General features: G+C 53.7%; 4 protein-coding genes across 4 annotated transcripts; 1 reads left to right on the top strand and 3 right to left on the bottom strand.

The window, feature by feature from the left end:
• Positions 1–966: 966 nt before the first annotated feature.
• Positions 967–4,218, bottom strand: GP1BA (glycoprotein Ib platelet subunit alpha). The gene is made up of 2 exons (XM_082495441.1): positions 4,073–4,218; positions 967–3,491 (listed from the first exon to the last, which is right to left on the bottom strand). The coding sequence occupies exon 2, from the start codon at positions 3,486–3,488 to the stop codon at positions 1,326–1,328; it is 2,163 nt and encodes a 720-aa protein (XP_082351567.1). The 5' UTR covers positions 3,489–3,491; positions 4,073–4,218; the 3' UTR covers positions 967–1,325.
• Positions 4,219–7,735: 3,517 nt separating this feature from the next.
• On the bottom strand, positions 7,736–16,458 carry LOC309681603 (butyrophilin subfamily 1 member A1-like). Its single transcript, XM_082495504.1, has 11 exons — positions 16,227–16,458; positions 15,437–15,541; positions 14,008–14,355; positions 13,176–13,454; positions 12,058–12,162; positions 11,517–11,537; positions 10,853–10,873; positions 10,141–10,161; positions 9,595–9,615; positions 9,106–9,138; positions 7,736–8,670 (listed from the first exon to the last, which is right to left on the bottom strand). The coding sequence occupies exons 1-11, from the start codon at positions 16,363–16,365 to the stop codon at positions 8,153–8,155; spliced, it is 1,611 nt and encodes a 536-aa protein (XP_082351630.1). The 5' UTR covers positions 16,366–16,458; the 3' UTR covers positions 7,736–8,152.
• A 2,320-nt stretch (positions 16,459–18,778) lies between these two features.
• Positions 18,779–21,899, top strand: LOC309681604 (butyrophilin subfamily 1 member A1-like). Its single transcript, XM_082495505.1, has 3 exons — positions 18,779–20,175; positions 20,289–20,398; positions 21,025–21,899. Exons 2-3 carry the CDS (start codon positions 20,341–20,343, stop codon positions 21,543–21,545), a joined length of 579 nt encoding a protein of 192 aa, XP_082351631.1. The 5' UTR covers positions 18,779–20,175; positions 20,289–20,340; the 3' UTR covers positions 21,546–21,899.
• A 157-nt stretch (positions 21,900–22,056) lies between these two features.
• Positions 22,057–22,788, bottom strand: LOC309681605 (uncharacterized protein; the record flags this gene model as incomplete). Its single annotated transcript, XM_082495506.1, is given in 3 exon segments — positions 22,057–22,431; positions 22,661–22,703; positions 22,705–22,788. Coding segments are annotated over 3 exon segments (471 nt in total). The 5' UTR covers positions 22,758–22,788.
• Between the last annotated feature and the right edge of the window lie 2,157 nt (positions 22,789–24,945).

Here is a 24,945-nt window from a genome sequence, read left to right as displayed (position 1 = left end):
CCCAAGATGTAGTGAAAGTATCTGATAAAGGGAAAAAATCAATATAAAGGAACAGCTCAAAGTAAAGTATTAGGGATCTCTGGTGTCACTGGGGTCTCCCCAAAGCCATCCATGTGTCCCTTGGATGCTCTGAGGTTATCTGAGGTCTCCTGGGCTGCTGCAGTCATCTCTAGAGTTGTTCAGAGGGATTCTGGGTCAAATTTGGGGTCTCTGGGGCTGTTTGTCTTGTCCCGGAAAAAGGACAACACACAAACAAACACTTGCTTAAAAATGTAGAACTTGCATGTCCACAGACGCACTAGCTTAGAAGGATGCTCGCCCCAGCTGGCCAAGTACAGGCGTGTGTATCCTTCTGTGGACCAATTAATTAAGCTGACAGAAGGCCTGCTGCCCCACAGTAGCTGGACCATACGTTTGGGACAGTTGGAACTGGAACAGTGTTTGAGGCTGCAAAAGTGATTCATATGATCTAGTCACTGCATTTGTGCACCAGCGCTGGGGCCTGCCTTTTGACACCACCCCACCCCCGCCTCCCCAGGGACAAAATTCTTCTCACACCTCCCAAAATGTTTGGGTGACTTCTGCAGAGGTGTTCACAAAGTTTGGCCAGCCCCTGGACATTTTGCCCTAGTGTGATCCATTACCAGTCACACCCATCGCCCTCTGAATGCTCCCGCCCTCCTCTCTCGTTTCCAGCCATCCCATGATGGGTCATGCAGGGGCATCGACACCTCCCGTTTCCTGAACTTGTTACGTGATGGTGGGATATGTAGTGGGATGCTTTTCCCATGTGATTCAATCCCACAGTGAAGGACCATACATTTGGGGCAAAAGTATAAGCGGACTTTTCCTCTCTGTCTTCACTCTTCCAAGTACTGAAGACAAGTTTGTCATTCACTCTGCCCTGCCAGAACGAGGGGGGGGAGGGGGTGTCCAATGAAATGAAACTAGCACCCATTTGAAACTCAAGCAAAGAGAATATTTATTCTGTGAGTAGCAACCTGGCACTGAGCTGAAAGCATCGCGCATCTTTATGTGCATCATTCGAACAGAAGAAGCTGGGACGCGGAGTACGAAGTAAGCTCCCATTTCCCACGCTCACCCCGAAATCAGGCGGTGTCAGCCCCAAACTATCACTGACATCTTCTCTCCCTGCCAAGTATGCAATTATTTCAGATCTAGAAACCTCAGGGTGTGTGAGAGTAATACTAAGGGAGGGAGCTGGATGGCTTTTCCATGGGCAAGCAGACCTTTCCCTTGTAGCATAAGGGTATGTGAAGCAGAGCCACGACCCTCCATCTCTTTCTCTGAACACACAGAAGCATTTACAAGGTGTTGCCGGCATATTTCACTCTGACCCCACCGATGGCCTCGACACCCCTGTCCAGGCTGTAAGCAGAAGGGGTCCTCAGGGAGTTGAGCTCCGTGACTGTCAGCTTTCTGGAGAAAGACTTGCACGAAGCATTCAGAGGACTATGGTGGACCCACAGCTCCTTTGTGGTACAGAAGGAGGAACTTGCAGGAGGACTGCGCTGTATCCCCAGGTCTTTAATTGTGCAGTAGGTGACCTCAGGGCACAACTCTACTTCCTTGATGGTACAGAATGTGGGGCGCCGGGGGGGACTTTTGAAGCTGCTGAGATGCATCTCAGGGCTTCCTGTCAACTCCCTCCACCTCAGCAGCGGATACTGCACCTCATGGGTCTGCAGGGACTTGTGCCAGGAGGGCCGTCCCATCAGACACATCCACACCATCCAGCCTGCTAGAGCCAGCACGCTCAGGACCAGCAAAACCAAGGAGGCCAGGTAGAGCACCCAGTGCAATAGGCAGCAATGCCTCAGCACCCACTGCCCCCACTGCGGACCGTCCCCGCCTGTCCGTGAGCGTAGCACGGGTACGGCCAGCCCTGGGAGGGAGCATGGGCAGATGGGGAGTGGTGCAGGTGGAGGGGAAGCTGCAGGCTGGGTGAAGAATGTGGTGACCAGGGGAGCTGGTGGCGTTGGAGCATGAGTGGAAAGCATGGTGGTGGAGACCATCGGCGTGGTCGATGTCAGAGGAGATGAAGATCTGACAATGGAAGAGGCCTCCAGCATGTCAGTAGAAGGCACTGTTGTGGAGGTGGTGGAAAATGCTCCAGTGGACACCATGAGAGTGGCAGATGTGTTGGTAGTGCTGGTGGCGAGGGTGGTTTGGGGATGGCTGGTGGTGCTGGGAGGTCTGGTGCTCACAGTGGTTGTCAGTGAGGTGGTGGAGACAAGGGTGGCGGATCTGTGTGGGGTGCTGGTGGGAGCAGCAGTGAGAATAGCAGCAGTGCTGGGAGTCTGTGTGGGTGTGGTGGTGGGACTGGCTGGCACAGGAGTGGTGGTGCTGGGAGCTCTGGTGCTTGCAGGCACTGTGGACAAAGCGCTTGGGGTGAGGGCAGAGCTACAAGGGGTGCTGAGAGGAGGTCTTGTAGTAGCAAGAGGAGGCCAGGTAACAGCATGGGGAATGGTAGTTTGCTCTTTGGGGATGGATGGATGGGAAGTGAAGAAGGTGGTCATGGTAGTTTTCGCCATCGTTTCTTCCTCATCATCATATCCATCCTCTTCCTCCTCATCCACATCCCCCACGTCGCGGCAGTTGGGCTTGAAGCGGATAATGGGCTTCTGCTGATGCTCAGGGGGGCTGTGGCACAGCACCTTCTCGGGGGCAACCTCCACCTTTGTCTTTTCCAGGCCCCGCTCTGGCTGATAGACGCTGCCTTCGTTCTGCAAGATCCAGTACCGCAGGTAGTACAGGTCGCAGTTGCAGTGCCAGGGGTTCTCAGTGAGGAAGACATACGCGAAGAGGTGGCCCTCAGGGAAGAAGTTGGTGGGCAGGGTCTGCAGGCGGTTCCCTGAGAGCCAGAGGGTCTCCAGGTTTTGCAGATCCTGCAGCAGCTCCTTGGGGAGCTCCTCCAGGATGTTGTCTGAGAGGTCCAAGTCCTTGAGTGCCCTCAGCTCCGCAAAGGCCTCCTGGGGCAGTGTCCGCAGCTGGTTCCCTCGCAGGTCCAGGTCCTGTAGCTGTGGCACAGCGCGAAAAGCCCCCGGGGCCAGGGCCGTCAGGCTGTTGTGGGCCACGGCCAGGCGGGTGAGTGCGGGCAGACCCTGCAGGGAGGGCAGAGCCCCCAGTGAGTTGTGGGAGAGGATCAGCTCCCGCAGGGACGGCAAGAGGGGCCCGGTGTGCAGAGCCGCCAGCCCGTTGTCAGATAGGTCGAGGTCCTGCAGCTGGGTGAGAGGCAGGAAGACGGCGGTGGAGAGGGACACCAGGTGGTTGGCACTGAGCAGCAGGATGCCTGTGTCCGCAGGCAGATCTGGGGGCACCGCGCTGAGAGCCTGCCCCGTGCAGTTCACCTCCAGGAGGTCCTTGACCTTGTTCATCTCCGACAGGCAGGGCTGGCCTGGGTCGGTGGTGCTGGCTGGGGGCAGCAGGGCCAGCAGGATGAGCAGAAGCAGGGCAAGGACCCGCATGGCCTGGAGGGGAGAGCCAAGAGGTGTAGGCACGGGCAGGCATGCACCTACAGGTCCACGTAAACACCGTTCGCAACAGAGCTGGCATCCCCCACCAGACCCTCTGGGAGCCCTCTGAGCCCCACAGCTCCTCCTTTGGAGGATGGAATGGAGAGATGAGTCCCGCAACTACTGCCAGCACACCCCCCGTCATCTCGTCCTTGGAGGGCAGCAGGCTCAGCAAGGAGACACCGTCTCTGCCCTTTTGCTCACTTCATCTTCCTCCGTGGGAGGGAGAACCTGATTCATGCGCCTGCTCACGGTGCTGCCTCCTCTGCCGGAGCAGCATTGCTGCCCTCACCACTGTGAAAGCAGTAGCTCTGTGGTGTTCACGTCTCTGCATACCGACACCCACCCCAGCCCAAAAAAGCCATGTGCTGGAAGAGGGCTCCCCAAACACGCTCTTACCCAACGCCAGCTGAGCCCTCTGCTTGATTTGGCTTCACAAAGTAGGAGCACGAATTGTGTGAAAAGAGCTTCCCATGCACAGACGTGGCTGCCCTGAGCGCCCGGCCCCTGATGGACACCACTTCCCTGGGACTCACCTGTGGACCCTCCGGCGTTTGCTCTCCTGGTCCGGCGGCAGCGGGAGCAGCGGGGCTGCCCGGGCCTTCTATCAGCAGGCACAGCTGTGGGAAAGGAGCTGCGGCTTCCTGAGCGGCCAAACCCACCTCCTGTCCTTCAGCGCAGCCCTCGCTTCAACTGCGCCGCCACACCACTCGCCTTGGAAAAGCCTCAACCAGAGACCGGCTCCATAATTTCTTGCTTCTGTGCAGTGAAGGAGGGAGGGCTGCACCCAGGAGGAGCCCCTGCGTGCCCCCCCCCCGGGCCGCAACTTTTTACATCCCAGGAAAAGGGTCCCTTGCACAAATGTCTGCCCCTTTGTCTGCTTTGAGGCAGCTCTTTTCTCAGCACACTCTGGGCCTCGATCCTTGAGGCACCTCAACCCAGGGACGGCAGCCTACTCGGCGTATCAGCGAGAAACAGTTTCTGTACATTACCTCAGCTAGTTTTTGTGGGGTAGACAAGGCATCCTTTCTTTCTGGCTTGCCAGGAAAAATGGGGATGGCTTTTGTGGAGAGCTGCGAGGCAGCTTTAACGTTTGTGGCAGAAGCCGCAGCACAGACCAGGCAAGGAGATTAGAGGCAGAGGAAGGAGCTCGGTTTTGCAATTCCTCCTTCCTGTCCCTGTAGCCGAGCTGTCTCCACTTCCCTGGCCCATAGGTCACTGCAGAGCATCTTGGACTGCGGGGCCGGAGGGTCACCCAAAAGCTGCAAGGGGAGATGCTACAGAGGAGGGGAGATACTGTTTTTTCTACTGGTCCTCCATTCTGTGGACTGCAGTGGGTCAACCCTGGCCAGCAGCTAAGCACTGTGTCTATAGTGGGATGGGGGAGAGAACAGGAAAAGCAAAAGTGGGATAAAATCCCCTTGTGGGTCAGGATAAAGACAGTTTAATGAGCGAAGGAAAGAGAGAGAGAAAAAAAAGCCATGCAAAAGTGTTCACTCACCACCTCCCACCAGCAGATCGATGCCTGGACAGTCTTCAAGCAATGGTACCTTGGAAAAACTGCTCCCCCTTCCCCCCAGTTTTTATTGCTGAGCACAACGCAACGCGGTACGGAATATCCCTCTGGTCCACTGGGGTCAGCTGTCCCCTGTGTCCTCTCCCAGCCTTTCTCTCCGCCCCAGCCCAGTCCCTGCAGGCACGTTTTAGTTCAGCCCGTAGTAAGAGGGCTGGAGGCAGCAGCAGAGGCAGAACTTGGGGAGAGGGTTTTTTGGTTCCACATCAGAGATTTCCAACAGAAAGCAGGGGACAGGAAGGCAAAGAGCAAATGTAACCCTGGCCTTCTCCTAGGATCACAGGGATTAAGCCTACATGTGGTTTCCCCTCCTCCACAGCGCTACTCTTACCCTCACCCAAGACCTACAGCATCCCCCACGACACCACCAGTCGCTCTTCCATGCCATGGCCCCACATTCCCAACCCGCAGACTTTATCATTGCTTCTGCCTGCTCTGTCTCCCTTTTCCAGGTGGATAAATGCACTAGAACACCTGGAACCTTCGAAAGGTCCTTCACCCCACCTGCTTCACTCCCTGAAGGAGAAGACCCAAGCAGTCCACTGTGACAAGCCTTGCTGAAGGGGAAGGAGCACACTGTACCAGAGAACAGGGGTGCACAGGTCAGGAGTCATCTGCAGGCAGAGTCTTCTCATGGCTGGTGACAAGCAGTGAGGAGGAGGCCAGGAGAGATCCTGGGGTCCTGACATCCAGGTGGGGAGAGCAAAGGATCAGGGACCGTGTCTCCTTGCTGAACCTGCTTCCCTCAGGTGAAGGCAAGAGGGAGATGAGGCTTATGTCAACCTTCCTGCTAGCGACGATGCTTTTGCCCCACATTTGCAGTCCACTCTAATTTCTGTCCTAGGTTCACCTTTTTGTCCAGCCCATCGACTTCTTTCCCTGCTCCAGAGCCTGTTCCCACACCCCGGGGGTTGATCTCCTATGAGGTTGTTGCCTCAACCTTGATTTCACCCACAAACCGTTTCGAGTGGGTTTTTGGAGGGAACAAGGCTGTTTCCCACTTCCTTTAGCACCTCACCAACACCATGTGTGACTCTGGGAAATAGGAAGGAGATCATGAGGTCATGGTGCCCGAGGGTCAACTGCATCGCCCCTGGCTTGAGGAGCACAGTGCTTCTTCTCCGGTGCAGAAAGCAGGGTCTGTACCTTCACCTTCCCACCAGTCTTCTTTCAGGGACACGAACATCTAACCACTCTTCAGAGCCCTCATGCTGCCCATCCCTGCAGACTTGTGCTGCTGGTCACAGTGGGCTTTGGAGCGCTGTGTCACCGGGTCCTTCGACAAGCTCCTCAGCTATGGCAGGCTTCACAGCTGATTTTGCATCTTCTGTGTGGGCTTGGGCATGGCAAGGAACAAAGCTGAGACATGACCACCAACCTCTGGGAGTGTTACTCCTGGGGGCTGGGCAGGCCTGGAAAGAAAAGTGAAAGCCCTGCTAGCATCTCTGAGCTGTTCCCTTCGGCTCCTCCATGGAGGGAGGATGGAGCTGCCCTGGGCTAAGCATGGACCTAGCCTGGCACACATACAAGCACATCCTGGAATACTGTGTCCAGTTTTGGGCTCCCCAGTTCAAGAGGGACAGGGAACTGCTGGAGCGAGTCCAGAGAAGGGCAACTAAGATGATTAAGGGCTTGGAGCATCTCCCTTATGAGGAAAGGCTGAGAGTGCTGGGACGCTTTAGCCTGGAAAAGAGAGGGCTGAGGGGAGACCTTATTATGGCGTACAAGTATCTAAAGGGTGGGCTGAAGGAGGATGGAGCCAGGCTCTTTTCAATGGTTCCCAGTGACAGGACGAGGGGCAACGGGCACAAGTCAGAACATAGGAAGTTCCGTTCAAATACACGGAAACACTTCTTTACGGTTCAGGTGCCAGAGCACTGGCACAGGCTGCCCAGGGAGGGGGGGGAGTCCCCTTCTCTGGAGATTTTCAAGACCCGCCTGGATGCAGTCCTGAGTAATGTGCTCCGGGCAATCCTGCTTTGGCAGGGGAGAGGGGCTAGATGATCTCTAGAGGTCCCTTCCAACTCTGAAAACTCCGTGATTCCATGATCCTCTTTCGTTCCTGACAAGCCCGTGAATTCAGCAGTAATGGTGAAGCCTTCCCTTGGAAAGGTCCATGCTTGCTGGACACCGGTTGAATGGAGGGTCTGGTGCAAAAGCACGCCTGGCCTCAGGGGGAGCACATACTTCCATCCTCCCCTTGCCAGGTGGCAATTTCCACTACAGCAAAGTAATCTGCAGTTGCCCCCAAACGTGCCTCAATATGAGAAACCCTTCTACATACAAATTTTTCATTTCTCCAGCTTCGTTTCAGCCCACATGGGACATTCTGAGCCTGCCCCAGGTCCTCAGCACCGTAAGCAAAAGCAGCTTTTCCTGCTCCAGAACGAACGGCCAGAGGTGGGATCCATCTTGCAGTGTTAGATGTCTCCGGGTGAGCTTGTCACCTGGGCTTGTGCTGCGGGCAGGCACGGGGACACGCGCGGCATGGACTGAGCCCACTGACATGCCTGCGTTGCCTCCTGTGGGATGCGGTGAACCGTTTTCTCAGAAGTGCCCGCAACTCCCCGCATGCTAAAAGGAGGTGGAGACAATGCCTCAGACATTCGGTGCTGACACACACGCAGACAAATCCTACTGATGTAACTTTATTCTGTACATTTAAAAAGTGATCCCTGTTGCGGGAGTGTCCTTTCAGTGGAAGTGTTGTTCAACGGGTGGAGGAGAGTGAGGATGAAAGGCGGCAGTCACAAGTTGTAATTGGGGAAACTCTGACCAAACGTGAGGGGTTAATTCTTCCCCTCGAGAGAGGTGCAGCACCAGGACAGAGGTCCAGAGAGGTAACAAGATCTCCACCCTTGGAGATCCTACACAATTCAGCTCAACAAGGTCCAGAGACACCTACGGCAGCTTTGAGGTCAGCCCTGCTGTGAGCAGGTGGTTGCAATAGAAACCTCCACAAGTTCTTTCCCACCTAAATCTTTCTGTGAGTCTGAACTACTGAGGTCCCCTAAAAAAGCCTTCCCTTACTCCCTCCTTTTCATCAGGGCCACATTTTGAGCCACGTCCCAGGACCCAGCCAGACCCAAGGCCGGACTTTTACTCCTTCAAACGATGTCAGGGGAAACGTGAAGATGGGAATCTCCTCATCAACACTGAAAAATGCCACTCGTCCCTCCTCATAATCCAGAGAGACCCGGATCCGCTTGGGAGTCTGGATTTCAGGAAGGAGAGTGCGATTAGGGGATGTGAGAGCTTGGAAGTGCCCTGCCCACTGCCCCACTGCCCAGATGCCCTCCTCCGGTTTAAACTCGATCTCGCCTTTCCTTTTCACGTCTTCTCGAGAGACCCCCACAGTCCATCCTCCTCCATCCACCGCCTCCACCTCCCAGTAGTATCTCCCCGAGGTGAAGCCTTCGTGGCCCAGCACGCAGCGCCATGGGTTAAATCTCTCAGGGATGTCGGGGATGTCCTGCCGCGTGTCTTCTCGTTTCACACTTTTGTAGTCGTCAGACAGGACAAGGTCACAGTGGGCTGTGTCTGGATCCAGAACCACTTTCACTGCAGGAGAGATGGAGTCAACACATCAGGGCAGAGCTCACCCCAGGAGAGACCTTAGCTGGGGCTGCATAAGGAAGAAGAAAAAGGGTGCAAGAGATAGCCACGGGAAGTTGCACAAGGTAACTATATTAGTGCAAGGAACTAAGCAGAGAGATGACACCGAGCAGGGAGGGAAGAGAACTGTCAGCAGAACTCCGGGCTGAAAAAGTCCCCACGTCTCTAAAATGAGACCTGAGGAGCAGGACTCTCCAGATTTGCCTGAAACCGGGGCACCAAACGAACACAGGGCTTGAGTGTTCCTCTTCCTCCTGTAAAGCGAGAGCTTGTAGAAGCATCCCTGGTCCCACCAACGTTGCTGCGGGAGGGGAACTTCCAGGAAGGGAACTTAAAGCAGGAAAGATGACTCAACACCCCGAAAGACCAAACTTTAATTACCTTCTTGTATAGGCACCGCATATCTTCTCCATGCTTTAAAAAAAACCAACAAAGCACAGATGAGACGTAATCTGAACACCCTTGTACTGGATTAGCTCAGGGCAATGATATGCCAGTGTAGTTGCCCATTTTCTAAATTGTTGCTATATTTGTGAAAGTCATCTCACAGCATGTATCTTCAAAACTTCAACATCTCCATCCATTTTCCACAAATACAATCATGCTGCCTGTCCCGATTCAGACATTTATTTATGGTCTGTTTGTACTTTCTTTGAAAAGCATTTTCATCTTAATATAAAAGGATTACATGGAATAGCTTAAAAACACATAGAAAGCAAAAGAAAAAAACCCATTTCCGAAATGCGTTCAGTATTTGCTACCTCTTCCTTCCCCAAAAGGAAAACCAAAAGTGGGGCATATGTGCAAAACCTGGATGACAAAATGGCCCAACCAAAAAGTCTCCCATGTAGGAAGGAGAATGATACTCACCAAGTTCCTCAGCTTGCTTTTCTGAAAAACAAGATAAATCAGCACAAATGGGCTGTGGGATATTGATTTGGGTATAACCACTCCCATAACCGCCCGCACATGCCGGAGGGTGGGATTCTGCCAATGCCCTCTCCCACCCCAAGCCTGCAGCTCTGCTCTGCAGGTGCTGGTGCAGGTTGTCTTGCTCAAATCTGGGGCAGGAGGAGGTTTCTGGGAGGACCCTTGCCTACAAGGGGACCTGTTACGTGGCGTTTCCATCAAATCACGGTGCCAGCAGCGAGGGTGTGCAGGGCACTCTCACCCTGCCTGCGCTGCCGCTGCAGTCAGCCATCCCCAACCCCAGGCACCATCTTCAATGATCTTTAATTTTTTGATTCTCAAATTCACTCTCTCCCTTTCCCCGCCGTGCCCAACTGCTCTTCAATTCACTTTACACTTTAAAAGTGAAAAAGAAAAAAAAAAAAACAACAAACACCACAACAAAACCCACCACCCTAAACAGATTCTGTAAAAAAAAACCTCTGTAAGGAAGAGGAGGAGACTCACCGATTTGTGCGTCACGGTCGCCTGAACAGCAGACAGACAGACAGACAGACAGACAGACAAGAGAGGAGTTACTATTTGACAGAGTCCCTTCCCTGGAACCCCAGCTAAAGGACCACATAGGTGAGGAGAGGCTGTGATGAAGGGGGCAGATGCACTGATTTACACTTTGATTGAAGGATGCTCACGACTCCTGAGCGAGCTGACCTGTATTTATTTTCCTCATCAATCTGCGTTGGCAACAAGAGCTCATTATTAATAGCCAAAGGACTATTTCGTGGCAATTCCATGAGCTACAAGCAAGCAAAAACCCAATCAAAAATATATGCCCTCTTCAGGTGTTGGTTTGTTGTTTGGTTTTGGTGGTTTGTTTTTTTTTTTTGTGTTTATTTTCTTTCATTTCTTGGTAATCAAGCAATCTACATTTTAATAAGAAAATTCTCTACAGCTTAAGTTTCTGTAATCTTACCCTAAAAAACAGTAACTTTTCAGTACGATTTGACTACTTAAATTAAAATGAGAGTGTTAAAAACCATGGTCAGCCACACAGGGAAAAAATGGTAATGACTTTTCAGGGTGAATTTTCATATCAATAGGGGAGGGGGAAGTAAAGTATCTCCTTAAAAAGGACATTTGGGCAGAATGACAGGATGACTAAAAAAGCCTGAAAGTTTTCACAGAGGATTTCACAGGGAAGATGGGGAGCGGGACTTACGCAGCGCTGCCTCTTGCGTGGCTGAAAAGCAAAACCAGAACAGAGCGTCACCACCAAAGCCAATTCCTTTTTCACCCATACACTCGTTGGGGTGGGGAGGGGGCTAAAATTGCTCATGATGGAAAAGTTTCAGCCCAGGAGCTCCTCAAGACCTTTCTCCTCAAGACTTTTGGATGTCTTGCCCGCTCTCCCTGAACCCACCTCAGGCAGAGACCAGCGCTGCCTTGCTGGAGACCCGAGTTCTATCTCCACCACAGTGGTGAAGGGATGGGGTTGCATTGACGAGGGAGGGTTAAATTTCCCCTTCAGTGCTACCTCACCATCCTGCCCCTGTGTTTTTTTCGGTACTGAGACAAAGCTGAGCCCCCTGCAAAATGAAATGTGCTACCCCAAATCTTCCCCCAGCTTTGGGAGGAACCTTGTGAGCCCTTTGAAAAGCAAAGTTCGCTGTTGGTACAACATCTATCTGTTCACGCTTTCTTTGGTTCTGCAATGATTTTCCTGAAAATTGCATCATTTCATAATTTTGTCATTTCATAATTTTCACAATTTTCTACAGTCATTAGCCAAACCCTCCCCCACGTCCCCCAGAAATGGACCCCATGAATTCTTCTTCCATTTGAGGGAATCCTCCGGTTTCTGGAAAATGGAAAGTAAAGCTTACCTATTTTTTTCTCCTGCTTTCCTATGAAAGAAAAAAAAAAGCAATTGGAATAATTTTTAAAAATCAGCCCTTCCAAAGAGGAATGGTTAAACCACAAGAGGAGTCACAGCCGCTTACATGGCAGAAGGTGCTGCAGCACCTGCACCACCCACTGGCTCCATCGCCTTTTGGTATTTCTGTTTCCTTTAGTCCTTGTATTCTTTATCCCCAGAGGGCTTTTTTTTGGAGGGAGACCAAGCCCTGCCAGGACCCCAAAAGTGCTTTGCAGGGCCAGGCAAATTATTGCTCCATTTCTGCCGGCAGAGGAACCCCTGGCGCGTGTTGCTTTAATGCCTGCTTCCTTATTTGCCACCCTTTTTGTTGGAGAAACCACCTCTCTTTTCATTCCAGAAATGAAATCCCTGGGTCTCCAAGACCGTGTGTCCCAGCCACCACGAAAAGATCCCAACATTTCCTAAACCCACCCGTCTGTCAAAACCAGGAGTGGCTGAATAGGGCAGCCGCCCGGCCCCCTCCCCCGGACACCGCACCAGGATGATACCTTTAATTTTAAATAGATAAACGGTGATAACAAGGAGAGCGACCATGGCAAGCAGGACCACGCCCAGGGCGGTCATCCAAGGATGGGCATTTTGGAAAAAGGGATCTGAAAAATAAAATCCCCAAAGGTGACTCTCCAAGCAGCAGTGGGAGGTAGATTATTTCTATTTCATACATGCTTATCCCAAGCGGGTCTGAATCCCCTCGAGGGTGAAAATTAGCTCCTAACTCTACTCCACAAAGCAACAAAAAATAAGATTTAAAAAAAAAACGCACTTTGGCAATCTAGCACTTGTCTCAGGCTGATGATGTTTTTGTCTGCATACATTGGCGGGAGTTTTTAAAGGGAAAATGGATTTCTAACCAAATTACTCCTTGTTAAATCATGCTTTCTTCTCCTTTGGGAAAAAAAAAATATTTTATTTCATTAGGCATCATAGGATCAGAAACAGGCTAACGTATGCACCACCAACAACAGCCCAGTGCAGAGCAGTATCACCAGGAGAAAGGTATGGGTACGTGGGGAGATAAATTCTCCCAAAATTGTTCATTCCCAAAGTAAAAAAGGAACAGGATACAGCTGAAAAACATGTGATACCGCAGTGCAGTTTGGTGTATGGTTAGTCCAGTTCACCACTGCATCTCTGTTCTGATATATTCCCCACCCCGAATCAATCCTCTGGTAACAAAGGAGCTTCTCTGCGTGACAAGGAAAAAATAAACTACATTCAATATTCGCAGATGCTAAAACGCGTCGCCGCGATTTATTTCTCATACCAAACTAGCAGAACAGGATTTCACAGCAGGTGAGACTGTGGGCACAGGTTTTGTTTCTCCTTTTTTGTTTGGTTCCAGCGTTACGCATGTTTGTCGCTAACCCGGGGGTCCGTAGACATCCTGCTGCGATGAGGGATGCCCTTTTCCCCCTCCCTAAACCCGCACTTCGCGATGGAACTGGAGAATTTTGGCAGCGCAGCTGCACCAAGGCTGCTGCGAAACACACTCCGTGCACTGAACGCACAGCCTGCAAAATGCACCCGAGGGTTCCCGCCCGCCGCGCTTTCCCGACACAGCTCCATGGGGAACGCTAACGGGGCGATGCCCTCGTCCTCCCCTCACCTGATATGTAAAAAGCTGATCCCTGTTCTTGGCTGCGCAGGTGTCGGACCGAGCAGGAGAGTTTCTGGTGCTCGCCCCTGGTGAGGATTATGCTGCTTTCCGCTGCGAAGAGGCCGCTCTCGTCCTGGGTAACGCTTTCCGAGAGGGACGGGAGATGCCTCCCGTGGGGATCTTGCCACAGCACCTGGGGCTGCGGGTACCAGCCGGCCGAGTGACAGGCCACCCGGATCCCCCCACCCTGGTAACGCTCCAGTGCGATGAGCGGGGCAGAGCCGCCGGCTGCGGGAAAACAGAGACCCCGGGTGATTCTGCGGGATAACGGATATCCGGGAATAAGGCGGCCTGGCCGCGCCTCTCCCTGACAAGAAGGGATGAACTTAGACATAGACGAATCCCAGGTATTTTTTAAGACAAGTGTCACCTGGAGTCAGGAAATTTTTTACAGTCTTTTTCACAGAACTCAAAAGATCTGCTCCGGAGGTTTCTACTGCAGCAAAATAACCTGCAGGCCTGGATATTAAAATACAAAAGCACAAACCTGGACATTACTACTTTATTATGCAATGCCAAGTTTTCTCTTACACCCATTTATACGAAGAAAACAATATCAAGACCGCTTCTGAAGTAGGTATCGTATCTCACGAGCTCCTCACAGCCACTCAGTCGGCATTTTTACCTGACTGAGAATTTCTTGGTATTTTCAGCCACGGGACTTAATAAAACCCCATTTCCAAAGCAACCACCTGAAATTGCTGGTGGGAAGAAGGAGAGGGAAGAAGAGCACTGGCTACGAGCAAGTAAATGAGAGGTACCGGGGACACGGACTACAGACCTGTCACCTTCAGCTCCACCACAGCCTCGTCGTAATCCGAGTCACGGTGAACAAAGCAGGTGTAATTCCCTCTGTCAGACAGTCGGACGTGGAAAATTTTCAAGTCCACGCTACCCTTGACGAGGCCGTCCTTCAGCAGCTCGGTGCGCCCTTGGTACTGAGGCATCTGCTCCCCGTACTGGTCCCGGCCCCCCTTGTAGCGATGCACAAAGGGCGAGAAGTGTTCCCGAAACCAGATCACCTCCGTGTCCTGCGTGCTCTGCTCCGTGGAGAAGCGGCAGGGCAACACCACATCCTCACCCATGGCCACAGTGATGGGGCCGGGAGGTCCCGTCACATTGAGTGGAGCTGGGAGAAACCCCCGGAGGAGGAAGGAGAAATAACCGTGGGTTTGCTGTGGCGGCCTAGCTCGGAAAACAAGCAGGTGCTGCTCCACGCGGTTTGTGTGCTGCTGTGCCACGCCGTCGCGGTGGCGGCGTAACTGCGCCGGGGGAGAGGAGGCATCGAGGGGAGGGCTGGGAGAGGGACCCCACGCCGGGCCAGGCCACCACCCCCTCCCTCTGCTTCCCTGTCCTGCGCTACCGTGAAAGTTCTTCAAGTCTCTAAAAGATTATTTGTTCTCAAGGGTAACCAGTGATGCCCGTGCTGCTCGGGGTGGGGAGAAAGCAGGGTAGAGGAGGAAGGAAGTGGCTGGGGGGTTTCTGGGTGGTTGGCTGGAGGAAACAGGCAACTTGGGTACAAATAAAACTCAAATATCCTCAGTTATTCACACCTATTCCAAGAGAAAACAAATACATCCCAAGTACTCTGGGCATCTATGGAAATTAAAAAAAAAAAAAAAAAAAGGGCTTATTAATTAGCTGTCCACTCAAGTCACAGAGAAAGTGGCTTCTGGTTGAAGGAAAACAAAAGCAAAACAACTTTTTTTTTGGCAAGGTAACCTTCAAGTCGACTGTTCTGCTGCATCCTTTTGCCAGGGCTGCCTCAGAGAAACTGCTTCAGGGCAGCAATCTAACAGAAAAAAGAGCCCCCCAAATATTTTTTTTAAGATTTTTTTTTTTTTTTTTTTCCCCCTTTATTGAATTGGTTCGGCAAAGGGTCCAGCGCACCCTGGACAGAGCTCGGTAAAGCGATGACGTGCTGGGAACGTGCTGGGAACAGGGAAAACGGGAAGGGAAATGGCAGCAAACTCTAATCAACTCATCGGCATCAGCTAATCCCCTCCTGGGTTCAGCGAGGTTGTGAGAACCCCTGTGCTGGCGTGGTCGGAGGAACAAACCAGGACCCAGAGCACTCTCAGACCTGCACAAGGGGCCTAATCCTGCTCTGTGCTCTGCCCTTCACGGGGAGTAGCTGCGCTGGCAGCCGGGATGATATTCGGGCTGGAAGTGATGCCACAGGGATCAGCAAGCACCGGGGGGATCCCTACCTGACTGCAGCTCGTAAACCTGGAAAACGAAGCCATAAATGATAAAAGCCGGCAGAGAACCACAGAGGTGGAAACGGGAGAGCATCCTCTTCACTGGAGCACAACCTGGAGACGGGGAAGGAGAGGGAAAGGGCAAAAGGGAGGAGGAATAAGGGAATTAAAAGAAAAAAAAAAAACAAAACCAAAAGCCAGAATTCACTTTTAAAGGGGTTTGTTGCTGATTGCAGCCCGTTTTTGTAATGTCTAGGGAAGAACCTCAGATGCCAAAGGTTGAAATCAATTTTCCATCATCAGCCTGACTTTACTTGGTGCTTTATATATAAAGTACCCGACTGGTAAAAATGTTGTAGGAATTTCCCATGGGGAAACAAAGGACGAGCTACACCACCTCCTCTAATTCCATGAAAAAGTGGCGGTTGTTTTAATATGGAGCACTTGCTTTTCTTACCCAGCCCTAAGAAAGAGATGGAAGGAGAAACCCAGACCGAACGCACATGGAGCCGGGGACGCACGCTCCTCCCCCCAGACAAATCTGGGACTCGGCATCACATCCCCCGCCACCGCACCGAGGGCGGGAGGAGGTCTCAGACCAGGGAAAGCAAAATAAGCAAAACGTTAATTAAAACCCCAGCCAAGATGGGACCTGGCCCTGCTTCGACCCCACCCCGAAACCTCTTATCACTCCCTGACTTAGACCCAGCTTTGCTAACGAGAGGTGAAAACCACCACCGGTTTTGGCAGATGGCAGAAGGCGACGTCAATCTGCAGCTTTCCGAGAGACGCTGCGTACCTGGAGGGCCCCGGGCTGGGGCAGGAGCTGCTCGTCCGTCACACTGTGCGTCCGGAGGGGTCACCCCGCGCCGAGCTAAGCGTTTCCTTGTCTGAAAACCAAACAGCAACGTCACTCTTCTTCCCAGCCTGCAACCCATTTCCTCCTGCGCTGCCTCCGCTCAAAAAATGAGTCACTGAAGGAATTGGGGGGCTTTTGGCGATATTTTTCTCCGGAAGTGCTCTTCTGGCAACGTCCACAGGCACGTCCCTGACGCACACGCATATCGCAGCCTCCTCCTGCGGCTCTCCCCGCACTTGGGAGGGGATGGAGAGCGGCAGCGGTTTGCACATTCCCGGGAAGAGCCCAGAGGCAGCAACGGGAAGGAGGGAGGTGACGGAGCCGGGATTCACACCCAGAGGCAGCGCAAGGCTGGGAGCAAAGCTCAGCACCAGCTTCAAAATTGCTCAAAAGCAATTTCCCCCTGGCCAAGAGGTGAGGCCACGGAGGATGGTGTGTGCACTGGGCTGTGTCACCCCACCGGGCGCTCAGACCAGATGGGTCCGGCACCCTGCCGTCCCCAGCCAGGAGCGTGGGGGCTCTTGGGTGTCTGGGTAAAGGGACCTCATCAGGGCCCTCACCAAAAGGGACGAGAAGGAAAAGAGGGGGGCGGTAAATAAAGCACACAGAGACACAGAGCTGGCCAACAAATGAGAGCGGAGATAAGTATAGTAAACCGACCTCATCACTCGTGCTAATTGCTGGGATATCACGAATCTGCAGGCGTCACTTCAGGCGACGGTAAGGCTGTAAAGCGGGGGGGGGGGGGGTCCCAGATACGGGGGTGTCAGTGGAAGTATGTGAACTGCAGAAGGCACGTGCAGCGGAAGGGAATCAGGGATGCCGAGGTGGGGGACAGGCAGAAAGGGGTATAAAAGGGCCGGCTCGTGGATAAAACCAGTCTGTGCGCTTGGCTGGCTGGTGACTCAGTCTGCGGGTCCAGGCAGAGGTATCGGGCAGGCGGAGGGTCCACACTGGTGTCTGGGGGGCCCAAGAGTGTGGGGAGCCTTTGGGATGAGTGTGTGAGTGCTGCGGGTTTGCAGTGAGCATCACGCTGGATCAGTCATCGAGTAGGGGACCGGTGGCAGGGTCAGAGGACCCGGAGTCTGGGTGGGGGTACTGGGCAGACAGAGGAGCTGTGCTGCTGCTTGAGGATCTGCAAATGTGTATGTGAACCCAGAGCATGTTGCACATGTGCCTGCACTAGTGACCTTCCACCGCTGCCAGTGCTGGTGGGTGATGTCCAAGTGGTGAGAAGTGACAAGCGGTATTCCTCAGGGGTTGGGACTGCGACTGGTGCTGTTTAACATCTTTGTTGGTGACATGGATGTTGGGATGGAGCACACCCTCAGCAAGTTTGCTGATGACACCAAGCTGTGTGGAGGGGTTGATACACTGGAGGGAAAGGATGCTGTCCAGAGGGACCTGTACAGGCTGGAGAGAAGGGCTTGTGCCAACCTCATGAAGTTCAACCAGGCCAAGCTCAGGGTCCTGCATGTGGGTCGGGGCAATCCCAAGCACAACCCCAGGCTGGGTGGGGAACGGCTGGAGAGCAGCCCTGAGGGGAAGGACCTGGGGGTGTCGGTGGGTGAGAAGCTCCCCAGGAGCCGGCAATGTGCGCCAGCAGCCCAGAAAGCCCCCCGCCCCCCGGGCTGCATCCCCAGCAGCGTGGCCAGCAGGGCCAGGGGGGGATTGTGCCCCTCTGCTGCACTCTGCTCTGCTCTGCTCTGGGGAGACCCCCCCGCAGTGCTGCCTCCAGCTCGGGGGGTGCCCACAGCAGAAGGCCCCGGAGCTGTTGGAGCGGGGCCAGAGGAGGCCCCGGAGATGCTGGGAGGGCTGGAGCCCCTTTGCTGGGAGGACAGGCTGGGAGAGGTGGGGGGGTTCAGCCTGGAGGAGAGAAGGCTCCGGGGAGACCTCAGAGCCCCTTCCAGTATTTGAAGGGGGCCTACAAGAAAGCCGGAGAGGGACTTTTTAGAAGGACGTGTAGTGATAGGATGAGGGGTGATGGCTTCAAACTGAAAGAGGGGAGATTTAGATGAGATCTGAGGAAGAACTTCTTGGCTGTGAGGGCGGTGAGCCCCTGACGCAGGTTGCCCCAAGAAGCTGTGGCTGCCCCATCCCTGGAGGTGTTCAAGGCCAGGTTGGACTGGGCTTGGAGCAACCTGGGCTGGGGGGAGGTGTCCCGCCCCATGAAACGGGATGATCTTTAAGGTCCCTTCCAACTTAAACCAGTCTATGATTCTATGTGGGTGCTGCAGGTGGGTGCTGCTGAAGGCAGGCTGACTCGGAGGAGTGAGGGAGGACATGTTTAACTTGTCACTGGTTGACCCTGCAGATGGGAGCTTCAGCAGCAGCCCCCACCATGCCATGCCTATTCCACCATGCGACAGCAGTGAATAGTCCTGCCTTCCCGGGCCCCGTCCCAGTGCCAGGCAGCAGAGCCGTCTGGCAGCAGGTCCCCTTGCACTCTGCTTTATTTTGTGCTCCACTGGTGGCTTTCAGAGTGATGTGACAAAGCAGAGTAGTTGCCACCTCCCAAGTTCCCAATGAGCGGGGGTGAGGCCATCACCCCTGAGCACATGAAAAGCTGCCTGGAGAACAGAGAGGTGGGATGCAAAGCCCAGCACCTGCTGTCCCCCATTTACCAGCTGAGCAATCGAGGCAACGCATGCCCTGCAAACAGCTCCACCCTGCAACCCATCGGCAGCATGACAGATCATAGAATCATAGAATCATAGGGTTCGAAAGGACCTCTGGAGATCATCTAGTCCAAACCCCCTGCCAGAGCAGGGCCACCTTAGAGCCGGTTGCACAGGAACGCGTCCAGGCGGGTTTGGAACGTCTCCAGAGATGGGGACTCCACCACCTCCCTGGGCAGCCTGTGCCACTGCTCTGCCACCCTCAAGGTAAAGAAGTTCCTCCTCGTGTTTAGGTGGAACTTCCTATACTCAAGTTTGTGCCCGTTCCCTCTTGTCCTGTCACTGGGCACCACCGAAAAGAGCCCCATCCTCCTGGCACCCACCCTTTAAGTATTTATAAGCATGGATCAGGTCCCCCCTCAACAGTCTTTTTTCCAGACTAAAGAGACCCAATTCCCTCAGTCTTTCCTCATAAGAGAGGTGTTCCAGTCCTCTAATCATCTTGGTAGCCCTATGCTGGACCCTCTCCAGCAGTTCCCTGTCCTTCTTGAACCGGGGAGCCCAGAACTGGACACAGTACTTCAGGTGTGGCCTCACCAAGGCAGAGTAGAGGGGGAGGATGACCTCCCTTGTCCTGCTGGCCACACTCTTCTTGATGCACTGGGCACAGCAGCGCCTGTAAAGGGGCAGACCTCTTCCTTCATCATGGTACGCAGCCTGGACACCCAGAGCATGGCCACTGGTCTGTGGCTGGTGTCCCCATGTGACATCTCGCTTGGGGCTGGAGGTGAACATGGTGCCATTGACTCTGAGCATCGTGCCACAGGAAGATACGGCCTCTTCCAGCAGTGCAGCAGGCTCTTATCACCCACATGCAGCTGGCCGAAGGGAGGGGAGATGCAGCAGACCCTGTGATGCAAACAGGACAGGGGGACTGCAGGAACGTCAGCAGGGAACTCCCAAATTGAAGTTTTAGATGGAAGTCCCATGCCTGCCAGCAGCTTCAGGGCATGGGAGGCGGTCGCCAAGAGGAGGGGAGGGAGAGGATCCTGTGGTGTGATCACCTCCAGAGAAACAAAGGTGGTGGACTCCCAGCTGTGCTCTCCAGGCCATCCAGCCCCTCTGGACTTTGACCTGCTCACTCGAACAAGCTGGAAATGCTGTGCAAGCCCAGTCCAGCCATGAGCTGATGGGGAGTTCACAGGAGTGGAGAGCAGACTAAAGACCTTCAAGACCCATCCAAAACCTCCTTTCCTAGCAAAAGCCTGCAGGTGAGTGCTGGCTGTCTAAAAAGTGTCTGAATGCTGTGACTTTTCCATCATTCCTTCTGCTGCTTTATCATCGTTAGGCAGCCTCCGAGTCTTGCAATTTCCACTTTCCACAGGGAATCCTGCCTCCGCTCCTGTTGATTTTCTGCAGATGTGCTGGTATCCGGGATGGAGAGAGAAGAGAGTGAGACCCTGGCCAATGAGGTGGAGGAGATGAGTGGAAGAGGTGAGATTTTAGAAGGGAAGATGAGGGGGAACTGTCCCTCTGTTGAAGAGAAAAATGCATCCTGCTCCTGCTGTGGAAGAGCTATTTAGGGTCAAAGCACCTGGGGCTTGTCCCCACCTGGGCTTGCCATAGGGTTGAGACTTGATGGCTGCAACACCCCCAGGCCGGATTCCTTGTGCTGTAGACCCACCATACCTGAGCTGCCACCCTTGGCTCCCTCCATTGCCCACAGAAAGAAAACCAGGAATTTGTGGTGTTGGGGTAATGTCTAGCGCACTGGTTTGTGCCCAGATGGGCCTGTTTCAACCTTGCAGCACTAGAGGCACCCCAGGCTCAGGTCCAGGTGTCTGCACAGCGGATGTGCACCCATCCACTCCGGAAAACTGGTGTCTCCTTGAGCAGGGATCACATGAAAGCCCCTGAGCCCCTGGAGCAGGAGCAGGGGCAGGATCAGGGCAGCACTGAGACCGTGGTAGTCCACCACAAGGGGGTTTCCCACCCCATGCTGGACATCTCTGGGCAGGGGAAAGGAAACTGCCCTGTCCCTTCTCTTGCTGGGGTGCATGCAGCCCTGACGCACCCCTGGGGCTGCCTGTCCTCAGCACCTTCTCCTCCTCTGTCCCCAGCCGACGTGACCCTGGACCCAGACACTGCCAACCCCTTCCTCATCCTGGCTGGTGACCAGAGAGGCGTGGGACGAGGGGACGAGTGGACCTCACTGCCCGACAACCCCGAGCGGTTTGACACGGAGCCGTGCGTGCTGGGCAGCCAGGGCTTCGCCGTGGGGAGGCACTGCTGGGAGGTGGAGGTGGCCGACGCGGGAGATTGGTGGGCTGTGGGGGTGGCCCAGGAGTCTGTCAGGAGGAAGGGGGTCCTCAGTTTTAGCCCCCAAGAAGGGATCTGGGCTGTGGGGCAGTGGTTTGGACAATACCACGCTTTCACCGACCCTGACTGGACCCCCCTGCGCCTTGCCTGCCTCCCCAGGGCCATCCAGGTCTGCCTGGACTTTACAGACAGGCAGGTGGCATTTGCTGATGCTGAAAACGAAGCCCCCATCTTTGCTTTCTGCCTGGCTTCGTGTCCTGGGGAGAGGCTACGCCCGTGGCTCTGGGTGGGGATGGACTCGTGGCTCAGGCTGTGCCCCTGACACAGAGGCAGGGGGGAGACTGGAAAGGCGAACACCGTTGCCTTGGGTCTTGGTGCTGGGAACTGGGAGGGTCCTGTGTCTTCTCCTCGCATGGTTCCTCTGGCTGCCAAGTGGGAGGACCGGCAGGTCTTATAGACGGACGCCACCAAAGAGCCTCCTTCATCACCTCCACCCCACAGCTGGGACCGCAGAGACAACGGGGAGCACAGAGATTTGGTGCATGGAGGAGCTCGCTGCCAAGTGGCCCCAGGGCAAAGAGGTGGCATCGAGTGCTGGGGCACTGCAGAACTGCTCTGTACAAGGCCATGAAAAATACAGCAGGTTCAAACTCCTTGAAAGGTGCTGGAGTAGTGTCTTTGGCTTTTATCAATTAAGCTTAATGATTAAGTTAAAAAAACCCCAAACATAGCTGGATGCTGGAGCTCATGATAAGGCTTATCTTCTCCATACATCCAAAGCTTCTCCTTGCCTTGTTTTCAGTTCTCACTGACATGTGCATCAAGCACATTTCTTACAGCAGAGCACTAGTAAAAGCTATAGTGACAGCCAAGGAAGGAAAGTAAGAAATTGAGAAGTGTCTGAAGTCCACAGGTGGGGCAATTCCCACCAACCTGCCCTTCTCTGATCTCTCCTCAAGAAGGTCTGTTTCAGCAGACCTCACCTGCGGGGCCTCGTGTCCTGACAGCTGGCACACCTTCTCCTTCATCAGGCCATCCGGATAAATAATCTGTTTAGAGAATTTAGCAGCATTTTCTTTCAATCTTGTTTTCATCTTCTTCTCCAGCCCTCCCAGCTGAGCCAGCAGCAGGCACGCTTGTTCCTCCAGGTACTGTTGCAGCTGTTTAAATTCAGGCACAATCTTCTGCCTCTCCACCTTCACTTTTTCCTTTACGAGCAGAATCAACCCTCTCAGGGAAGGGTGGGACCGTGGAAAGGGAGAGGCAGCAATTAAAATCATCCATGGCTTTTGCTTTCTGGTTTGGAGCAGGACTGTGATTCCTGGGGTGCTCATGGTGCACCAACAGCTGGACACGACTCAATCTCCCAACTCCCAAGAATTGACTTTTCTTCACCCTTCCCAAACGAACTTCTTCCTGGTAGCACCCCGTACCTACCAGATACTCCCAGCAGATCCATCTCTCCTTCCTCTCCCACTTCTTTCTCTCTCCTTAGGCTCTCCAGCTGCGACTGTGCTCCTGGAAGAAGAGACATGCTTTAGCAGCTCCCTACCCCCCACGTGTATGTTTTGTGCCTGTAAAATAGTCCGTACCCTGGGCTGGACATAAGCACCTGTGGGTGCAGGATGCTCGCAGGGGCCGGCGTGACTGGGAAGTGGTGAGGGAACATGCGCGGGAAGGGGACAGGCGAGAAGCTGAGCGGGATCAGGCAGAAAGGGGTATAAAAGGGACTGGTCGTGGGTAAAATGGAGCTGGTCAGTGCGCTTGTCTGACCCAGCCCTGCGCCTGGTCACCGCGGTCTGTCCTACCTTCTCATTAAATCCTTTCTCCGCCGTCTTTTTCCATGATCTCTCTGTATCCTGCAGGTGTGAGGGCTGCAAGGATGAAGTGCCAGTTACTGGGGGGACCAGCACCAGCGGATTTGGTGGCAGGTCCTGCATCAGGTGGGGGGTGCAGGTGCCCCGGGGCTGTGGTCTCAGCTCCTGGAGTCAGTGGGGTGTCAGCGCAGCTGCCGGGGCAGGTGGGGGTCCTGAATGCCAACCACTGCGTCTGGGAGGGTGCGTGGCCCCAAAATCAGCTACTGGGGGGACCGGTGTGAGCAATGTGAGTGAGGAGCTCAGCACCAGCAGCTGGAGCAGAACCACAACACCCGTACCTGGATAGAATCCCTACGAAGACAGATGCCAAAAATACAAATAATATTAAGGACTGTTTACAATCACTATTGTCACCCTGGTCTGGCAGACAGCAACATGCTGAGGGACACCGGAGAGGCCACCAGGGCAGGAAATTACAATGTCATATACGTAAACTGCACAACCAAGTACTGAGAACAGACTCCCCCCCAGGCGGGTGAGCGAATTACTGAGCCAAAAGCCCTTCGCTGAGACTGTTTCTCACCTCTCCATTAAAGGCAGGGCAGGCACACGAGATAAACTCTCCCAGTGTCACCCCAAGCAAATATTTTCCATGTCAGAGATTGAGCTCTTTGTATTAATCCATAACGGTGTGGAGGTCAGAGCCCTGTTGTGTCCCTGAACAACCACAAAGGAGAAAAACCTGCTGGGATGCTGCAGGCGGTGGCACAGGCTCCCTCAGTGAGGGAATTCACTGCAGGCCCCTTCTGAACCCGTAGTGGCCAGCGCCTCCCTGTGAGGGTCTGGGTCCAGCCCCGCACTCTCCAACGCCTCCTGCTCCTCCTCGTAGCTCACAGTTTGCATCTGCAAAAAGAAATTGCATGCACGTGCCCCCAACCGCTTTGGAGGTTTGCTTCTAATTAAACATTTCTCTCTTCTCCTCTTCATCCCCTCCGGTCCCGCTCCCCAGCTGGGTTTGCAGTGGTGGGATCTGGTCCCCGCCGCAGTCCTCACCGACAGAGGGGGGCTGCCCTGCTGCCTCTCCCCAGGGATGAGTGCTGGGCCCTCGGAGGTGACCTGGCTCCAGATGCCGCGCTCATCACTTGCGCATGGCTACTGGGAAGGGAAGGATGGGGATGGGATGGGGATGGGGATGGGGATGGGGATGGGGAGCAGACAGCAGGGTGCTGAGGTGGGACAGAGCTGCTGAGGTGCCTCATCCACCAGGGCTGTGAGGATTCAAGACCTTCTGCCGTCCGACCCTCTGATGAGGGATTTCACCTGCTTGGTTTGAAGCGGCATCAGAAATGAAGACGCCCAGCTGGAACAGAGTGAGACAGCTCTTAAAAATGAAGTATCGATACGTTGGATGGCAGGGGCTGCTCCTGATAGTGAAGCTTATTGTGACTTTTAGGACAGAGAGTCTCTTTGGTGTCAGCCAGGACACTTCAGCTTATTTGGTTTGTTTTTTTTTTACCCAAGAGGGTCCAGGGCAGAAGCACCCCAGAAATGAGCAGACTTGGGCATTTCTATTCTCTTTCTGTTGGATTACAGGGAGGTGGTAGGTAACATTGCAGCTGGAGATATTTCAAGGGGTATTTTTTCCCCTCTCACCTTTTGTCCTTCTCCGTTTAAGACAAGAAACTGAGAAGCACATGTGATCCTACAATATAAAGACTATCTCTTAATTTGATAGATACTGTCTTGGAGTAGATGGAAAAGCTTATTCTTCTCGTTTGCCCTGTACAAAATAATTGCAATTCCTTATTGCTGTGGTTTCCGGAATCTGAGATTAAAATGCAGATGTTGAAAATGTGCATAGCTTAGCCCAGTTTTTCTTTTGCCATCTTTGATATGGGGTCTCGT

Source organism: Vanellus vanellus, assembly GCF_965231255.1.
Source record: "Vanellus vanellus genome assembly, chromosome: 25".
Classification (NCBI taxonomy): Eukaryota; Metazoa; Chordata; class Aves; order Charadriiformes; family Charadriidae; genus Vanellus; species Vanellus vanellus.
Note: the sequence above shows the minus strand (reverse complement) of the source record. Positions and strands in the feature narration are given on the sequence as shown.